Raw genomic sequence first — 7,932 nt, 5'->3', positions numbered from 1 at the left:
ATTAGCTCGACAATGACATTTTCTTTTAAAGTCATCATTTTCAAGAGGTTGTGCTTCTAACATATAAAAAAATGAGAATACTTTTTATTTTCTATGAGTTGTCTGAACCTATTACCAATTTGATGCCACAAACCAAAGAAGAATCTCACAATACATGTCTTATAAGCCTGTGAAGTTTTATTAGATATATTTGATAGCATTAAATACTTGGGATGGGGAAAAAATGAAGGAAACACATTTGGTTTGGGTTTTCATATTTTTTATCATCATGGAAATACATCTGTCAGCAAAAATGTAAATGTTGCATCAAGGATATAAAACAATGAATCAAAAAACCAGCTTCATCCTGAAGTTAGTCTCTAGTAAAGAAAAGAAAATAGCTATCAGTATTTATCACAAATAGTGACAATACATCTACATACTATAAAATTGTGTTGTCTGTAGTACCCATTTTTTTCTTTGTATAACATTATCTGACTACATAATTGTGAGATGTACATTTTTCTCCTCTAAAAGAAGATTATGTACACATGTGGTTATAGGGAGTGTAAGTTTAACCCTTTCAAAATGCTTCCCAGGGAAATCTTGACTCATGCTTGCCAAGGTGAAACAATTGTTGACTATGAACTCCCGCTCACATCCTGCCTCTCTGGCGTATAAACCAGGGAGCTCCCCACAGGTGTCTGGAGACCCCCAGCTCTGCATGGAGTCCTTCCAGCATCCCCAGGGTGTGCTGAGACTATTCCAAGTAAAACAGCTACTTCCTGGGGTGGGATTTGTCTTGGCCGTTTTCTGCACTCCCAGACAAGCCAAGCTGCACGTCATTTTAAAATTTTCTTTATCTTTTTGTATGCTTGAGCATGCAGAAGGGATGTGTTATCCAAACATCCTAGGAGTTTTGGTTTGATTTGGTTTTTTGTCCCATTGCCTTAAAGGGAGATGAGACCTATTAAGCATAGTTAGGTTGCAAAGTAATTTTGGAAGCTTCTGCATCTGGAGTCTGGTTCTGGGAGATGAAAACATCTCAGGGCATTTCCTTCCTGAGCAGGAGAAGCTCTGATAAAGCACACACCACTCACCTGTCTGGTCAGAGGGATTCAGTGAGCACGAATACCCTCCTGCATATTTTCCTTATATACCTACTTTGATCATTAAGCCAGCCAAGAGTTTTGTACGATGCTTCCGTGACAACAGAAATTCTGTGCTGAAGCTTGGCCTTTGATTTGTTAAGCTCTTCAGATGTGACCTCTTGAAGGCATGGTTAATACCTTGCTTGTAGACAGAGAAACCATTGGCCCTTGCCAAACTGGCTAGAAATGGCTGGATATGCCTGAGTGGCCACAAAAGTCCCACCTCAGAACCCTTCAAACAGTGCCAATTGTTGTCTTTTTCTTCTGCAAGGCTGTCAATGGCAATAAAAATTGCCACTTTTTGTGGTAACAATTTGCACAGACTGGATAAGGTAACCCAGCACGTGTGGTGGCAGCGGCACATTTGACCCAAAATAGAACTTTCATCTGTTTGTTGGTCCAAGAAACCTCTTTGCCAACAGGAAAAACACAGCTGGGTTTCTGAGGTCGCATTTTCCGTGTGCCTTTGGTGATGGTACGGTGACCCTTTGTCTCTTGCGTACCTCAAGGTCTCTCACTGTGCCTGTGGAGGACACACATGCAGGACAACTGCAGCTGACAGAGTTCATTGAAGAGGTGCCTCTCAGTGAGTGAGCTGGGTCACAACAGCCATTTTAGTGTCAACACACACATCTTAGGAGAACACTGCTGTGCCTCCTGAGAAGCTTGTGGGACTTCCCTGTAAGTTTTAAACTGTTTGGGGCACATAAGGATTTAGAATTTTTTTTTTTAAAAACAAACTGCCTGTCGTGTGGTCTGCATGCCCACATGCATCCACCTCCATGCAGCTGTTTTTGCTTGGGGTTCTCCCTTGCTGAAGCTTTTCATCTGGTACGACCACCTCATCTGTCCTCTCTCGCCCACAAGAGTGTAACCCCAGCATGAGCAAACCGCTGGTCATACACCAGGTTACATACCCACTACACCTTCAGGGGGCAACACAAAGCCTCACAGAGATGGAAGGATTTTTCAACTTAGAGAATCCCTGATAGGGATATGGGTTAGCACAGGAGCAATTACCAAATACAAACTCCTCTTGAAGTTGCTAAACACTACTAGATTAAAAGGCAAAACATATGCATAGGTTTTCCTCTGCTGCCCTTTACAAAACAAATTTTTAAAAAATAAATATATTCAAACATCTGACACTGCCCCAAGCCACTGTACCTACCAAAATTTATCACTTACATTATCTTTTGAGCAACACATAATGCTATGCAAAACAAAGCACAATGTGAAAGGAGGAAACAAATCTTTGCATCTCTCATTTCTCAGCATGTTTTAGTTGTCCACAAACTGAAGAAGTTGTCAAATATTATTCACATTTATTTGGGAAGTCATAGCTTTAAAAGATCTCTGCAATCTTTCTCAAGCTGCTAAAGTGTTTAAGACACCTATTGAAAGAAAAAATCATGAAGAAGAAACACTAAATGGAAGAGGGTGGTTCAGCTCATCAGGTTCATCACATGTGATTCCTTCACCCTGGTTCTCCAAGGTGCCTTCAAGAGGGGCTGGTTGGGCTGAGTTTTGTGTTTGGAGGCCTGCACTTTCCACCCTGCACTGAGACACAGCATCTGGCCAGGGCAAGCCCAGAGCTTCCAGTTTAGGGCTGGTCTCTTGCAAGCCAGCCTTCACTATTGTCTTCAGCTATCTACAGATGGTATGGGTCGAGAAGTTTTCTCCTTGTAGCAGTAGCTCCAGTTTTGTATGGTGCCTTCCAGATTAGTTGTATGTCTTGTGAGATGTTCATTTAGTTTCATATCTCAAAGTCATTACTGACTTTTGCTAAGCATACCTTTGACCTTTACTATGCCTCAGAGTAAGTTAGAAACAGCCTTGAAAGACAGGCCTGTATCACTAACTGCCTGAAGTGTGCAAACATTAGGCTAGGGTTATTATTAAAGGTCCTTGTTTTCCTCCAGAAGGGCTGGTGATAAGGGCAGTTGCTGGGAGAAGGCGGGGAGAGTTGGAATTGTTGAAAAGCACAGTATATTCCTCACCATAGGAAATCCTGCTGTGCTCTTAGGTTGGTGAGACTGGAGCAGTGGTCATTCATTTTCAGTGACTGTACTGTAGTGCTACTGATTTGTGGTATGAGCCTTCCAAACTCAGTCCTATATTAGCTTGTGCCAAGCATGGTTTTTTGTGAGCTTATAAGGTCCTTTACAACATCTCACTGACTTTCTTTTATTTGTTTCTCTGTTGGTAACGGGATACTTCGTGAATGCCACATCTTTTCAAGTCTTCCCTGCAAGGAGTGTATTGTTCACCAGTCAGTGGTCAGGACACAATTCTTGACAAAGGTCATTTGGGAGAAAGGAAAGGCAGTCTGTCCCTGGAATCTGCTTGCAGAGCCAGAGAGTTATTCTGTTACAGGTCAGCTTCAAAGCACCAATTAACACTTACTTCCCACCATAACCAAGGCTCTTGGCTCATCCCTTCCCAAGACACCTTGACATCTCTGTCAACAACCCCAAAAACTATCCCCAAGACAGAAAGATGACAAACAATGATAATGAACAGAAGACAGAAATCGCAGGTCATCTTGAGAGTGGTGAGGGTGGAGGAATTTGTGTAAGGATGGGCAGAGAGCATGACTTGCGAAGGAAAAAATCAGCATGCTCTTGAAAGAGGTGTTTGAAAAAGCATTCAACAGAGGAGAGTGGCAGAAGCCCTTCCCTTGAAGATATGAGGGGTGTCACATGAACCCCAGCTGTGTCTGGGGAAAGGCACTAATGGGCAGCAGGACGATCCGTCCTGCAGAGCTAACGCTCTGTGCACTGAGTGACGCCTACATAAAGCCCTGGAAAGGTGAGGAGGACTGCTTCCACGTTTCAGAAAGCCCTTGAACAAGGAAGGAAGCAAGGCTTTTGTTGAAAGGGTCCCTGTGGATGACAATCAGACCAGAGAGAGGTTCTCCTGATGCGCGCTGCTGATTTCCATCCCTCTCAACCAGAGAAACAATCACCCTGATCAGTACCCTCCTTCTTCAGCCATCATAACTTCTATTGGTCCAGATTCTTCAGGGGCAAAGGAGAACGGGTTGAAATCATCATCTTCTCCTCCTCAAGGTCATCTAAATCTTAAACAAGCACTACCATTTAAATCCTTCCCACACAAATGTAAATCCAAACAAAACAATAAACTAATGTCTCAAATAGATACAGAAATAAATACAAGGTCACTGAGCTGGACATTCCATATTTTTAAAGCTGTTCTGCTCTCTATGAAGAACCACAGTCCCTCCTTGCAAACAGCATACTCAGGAAAAAAAAAAATTTATTCCATATTCATAGAAAAATACACTACTTGTATTAAATGTCCTTGTGCTTAGAAGGAGAACATGAAGTTTGATCCATATTCTGCAGCACATTTTGAAGCAGTGACAGGTGGAGAACAAGTTCCCAGGATAAGAACATAGTTCTTAGCTCAGTACTGTCCTTCAAAAGTCAAATATAAGAGTTGGTGTCCCGGTGTTTCCGTTTCTTGCCACATTTTCCAAAATGACTGTTGAAACAGAAGGGGAGAGGAGCATAAGTGTGAAAAAACAGGAAAATGTGTAATTCAAGTTATAGTCCGAGCTGCAGTACTGATTTTTTTTTTTTTTTTCTATAGAAAGTTTCCTCTTTCTTTAGTTTGTACATTGAATCAGGCAAAAGTTGTTAATGTAATATCCAAGGCCTCTCCATGAAATATTAATGTGTAGCACTAGATTCTCAAATTATTTAGCCAAGGTGTAAATATCCCCTGCATATCTGCTGGGCAGTGAGGAGTCTGGCTTGCTGTGTGCCAAGAATGGGAAAGCTGTGCCTACAACCCTTCAACTATAAATCCATCTCATATGTGACTTTTGAATGACTTCACAAATTGTGGGATTGCATCCATGATAAGGGGCCCTTCTTCACAGGGTGCTTTGACTGAGGTAATGGCTGGTTTCCTTGAGCAGAGAGTTGCAGGCTATGCTTTGCAGCACCTCTCTTGTGCACTATTGATTTCTGCTTCCAGAGATGGATAGGACAACTTTGTGTCTTTATGAGATTTTATCACCATACATTTTTTTAATAGCCTCCCTTAGTGATACTGCGAAGTTCAGGTGTCTGTTGAAAATACCACTTTCTCACAGCATCAACCTAACTAGGGAATTTACTTTGACACTGGAAAATGTCAATACCTTATGACAGTTGGTAAAGTTGGAGGAGAACATCCTCAGGAAACCTCACCCAAGTATAAGTATGAAAATATATCTCATACCTTGGAAGCTGCTCCACATCCTCCAGTGTCTCTGGCAATGAGATTCCCTTGGTCTCTGGTAAAAGCAACACTAGGAGGCCACAGACAGCTGCAAGAATACCTACAATGGACATTGAAGAAATACAAAAGCAATAGGAACATTGTTACTTTTTAAAATTATTTTCAGCATTTATCCACTGAGAAAAGTTTATTCAGATTGAGTTTGAAGTGAGATGTTTTACGTGCATCAGCTATTTCTGATTAACCTATTCTAATCAAATACCTCCGTGTTACATTCATCTAGCCTATTACAAAATCACTTGAGGGCTAGGAGCTGATTTGCAGCCTGATCTCTCCAAAAGGAGATCTTAGAAGTCAAAAACTTGAGATAAGTGCAGATGGGCAAATGTATAAAAATAGCAGGGGAACCAGGGTGGTATTTCTCATGTAGAAAAAATCTGCCTTTTCTCAAAGGATTCTGTCATGTAGATGCATCTGTATTTCCTGAAACCATTAAGATTTTCCTGAAATACTCTCTTCCTTTACTCATGGCCGAAGTAAATTATGTGATTCAGAATAAAGACTCCTCCTTGGGGAAGAGCATTCAGATACAATCTGAATTAAGAATGGATATTTTGGAATAATTCCCTGCATATCTATAATTTACATAATGTATTAAGTCAAAAATAGAAGGGCTGGAGCAAAAAATCAAATGCTCCTTGACTGTTGCACAGTTCACTCCGATCCTCTCTGATTTTGTAGCTGTTTACTTAAGAGAGAAGAAATTCATATATCCCTCAAAAGCAGAATTTAATAATTAGGTAATGTGAACACTGTACTTCTATGTCTTTTCTTCAAATGATGGTAATTTTTAAAATGTCTTTTATCTTTCCAATTTTGTTTACAGCTAAAGCTGTCATTGGTGCAAATTTCCCTTCTTATATCCTCTTCATTTTGATTTTTTCTAGTTACCTCTACCTCCTAGAAGTCTGGTTTAGCCACAGACTCACATGCAATTACAGAACCTAGTTGTAAGGTTTCTCAGTCTTACAGCACTTCACATAGTTTCTTTTCTGCTCCTTCAGCAGAGTTTCCTAAGCAGACCTTTCCTAAGCAGAGCTCTTCCACATAGTGCAGAGAAGTCACATTTCACCCATTTGCCATTCAGCCTTTTGCTCTAGGTATAAAGGTAGAGAAGCACTGGTCTGAGGGGGAGATAAGGCCACATACTACTTTTATCCCCAAAGAAAAGCTCTCTTAGGAGAAGGATATTTAAACCAAAATTATATTGCAAATTAAATCTTACTAAAAATAATTAGAGGTAGCTCCAACCAAATGGCTGCTAATCGGAAAAGCAGGAACGGGGCTATGATCCCGCCAAGATCACACAGACTTGAACACAGGGAAACACCAAAGTTTCTGCAAAAGACAAAAAGTACCAGATATTAGAGAGGTGCTACCAAACAGAATCACCAGCAGTTTAAGGAGTAGAATGTAGATTTAACTCAAAAAATATCTCTTCAGTATATGCCATCCACATTAAGCAGTGGCTATTCAGCTGGGAAACTCTGTGGAAAACCAAGTTTAACTAAAGGACAGTGAAACAGGAAATAGGGAAAAGCCCAGGAAAAAAAGTTGAAAGATTCCTGGGAGCTTTTGACATACCTCAGTGTCGTAGGGTACAATTCACTGTTCACTAGATAGACAACTTCAAAAGCTATTGTGATGCTCAGTCTTCCCAGCATGGCAACTGTTGTTTTGAGCCATGGAATATCTGTTCATACAAAAAGAAACACTTCTGTGTGAAGTGTGCTCTGCCACACCAGCAGAGCATTTCTGAGAGCCTTAGGCCATGTCAGCAGAAATTATACCACAGAAACACTGCAAACCAGACTGAAAGGCCACTGCTGTAGGTGTCAATCTATACTGGCATTTATTGCTTTTAAACATCACGTGAGGCTGCTTTGGAGAACTAGAAATCACTAGAGTTGATTGAATCAAAATGCTGGTGGGACATAACAGCATGGGTGGGAGAATAACCATCATAAACTTCCATGACCACATCCAGATTGTGCTCCAGAAAGGAGTATTTTTCTATATAGGCATGTTATGCTGTGAGAAACACTGTTGAGTCACCTCCCAAAGCCTTCTGACCTCAAGGAAGGTACCTCTAAAGCTGCACAGAATCACAGAAATATTTAGGTTGGAAAAGACTTTTAAGACCATTTAGTCCAACTGTTAGCCCAACCCTGCTACCCCAACACTAAATCATGTCCCTAAGTGCCACATCTACACATCTCTTTAAAACCTCCAGGAAGGGTGCAGTAAAATAACTCTCCATAGAGCAGTCCACCTACCCTTTGTAATTTTTCTAGCCACTGCACATTAGACACACTCCTAATTATGCTACTCCTCATCATCCTCCCCTCCCTTTCTAGAGGACGGCGACACGACTGGCACGGGCTGTACCTGACACTGCCCCCTTGGCTCTGCCCAGCTCTGCCAGCTCCACTCCAGCTCCAGGGAGCAGCCTCTGCCCTGAATACATCGGTGGGAAGCCCTTGTACACCAG

At 41.5% G+C, this 7,932-nt stretch overlaps 1 protein-coding gene across 3 annotated transcripts in view; it reads right to left on the bottom strand.

Annotated features, from left to right (window-relative positions):
• Positions 1–175: 175 nt before the first annotated feature.
• The window catches only part of SLC22A3 (solute carrier family 22 member 3), a 29,670-nt gene continuing 21,913 nt past the window's right edge, over positions 176–7,932 (bottom strand). Inside the window, exons 8-11 of one of the 3 annotated variants that reach the window (XM_040059800.2) lie at positions 7,026–7,134; positions 6,667–6,779; positions 5,382–5,481; positions 176–4,637 (exon numbers count right to left, since the gene is read on the bottom strand). In XM_040059800.2, the coding sequence (XP_039915734.1) occupies positions 4,580–4,637; positions 5,382–5,481; positions 6,667–6,779; positions 7,026–7,134 (380 nt within the window). In that variant the 3' untranslated portion in view covers positions 176–4,579. Of the gene's footprint in view, positions 4,638–5,381; positions 5,482–6,666; positions 6,780–7,025; positions 7,135–7,932 lie in introns of those variants that run through there. The other 2 variants (XM_040059801.2, XR_005700153.1) reach the window with 2 other exon arrangements.

The sequence above is a fragment of the Hirundo rustica genome, chromosome 3 (assembly GCF_015227805.2).
Source record: "Hirundo rustica isolate bHirRus1 chromosome 3, bHirRus1.pri.v3, whole genome shotgun sequence".
Lineage (NCBI taxonomy): Eukaryota > Metazoa > Chordata > Aves > Passeriformes > Hirundinidae > Hirundo > Hirundo rustica.
The sequence above is the reverse complement of the archived record's forward strand: the minus strand, read 5'-3'. Positions and strand labels throughout refer to the sequence as shown.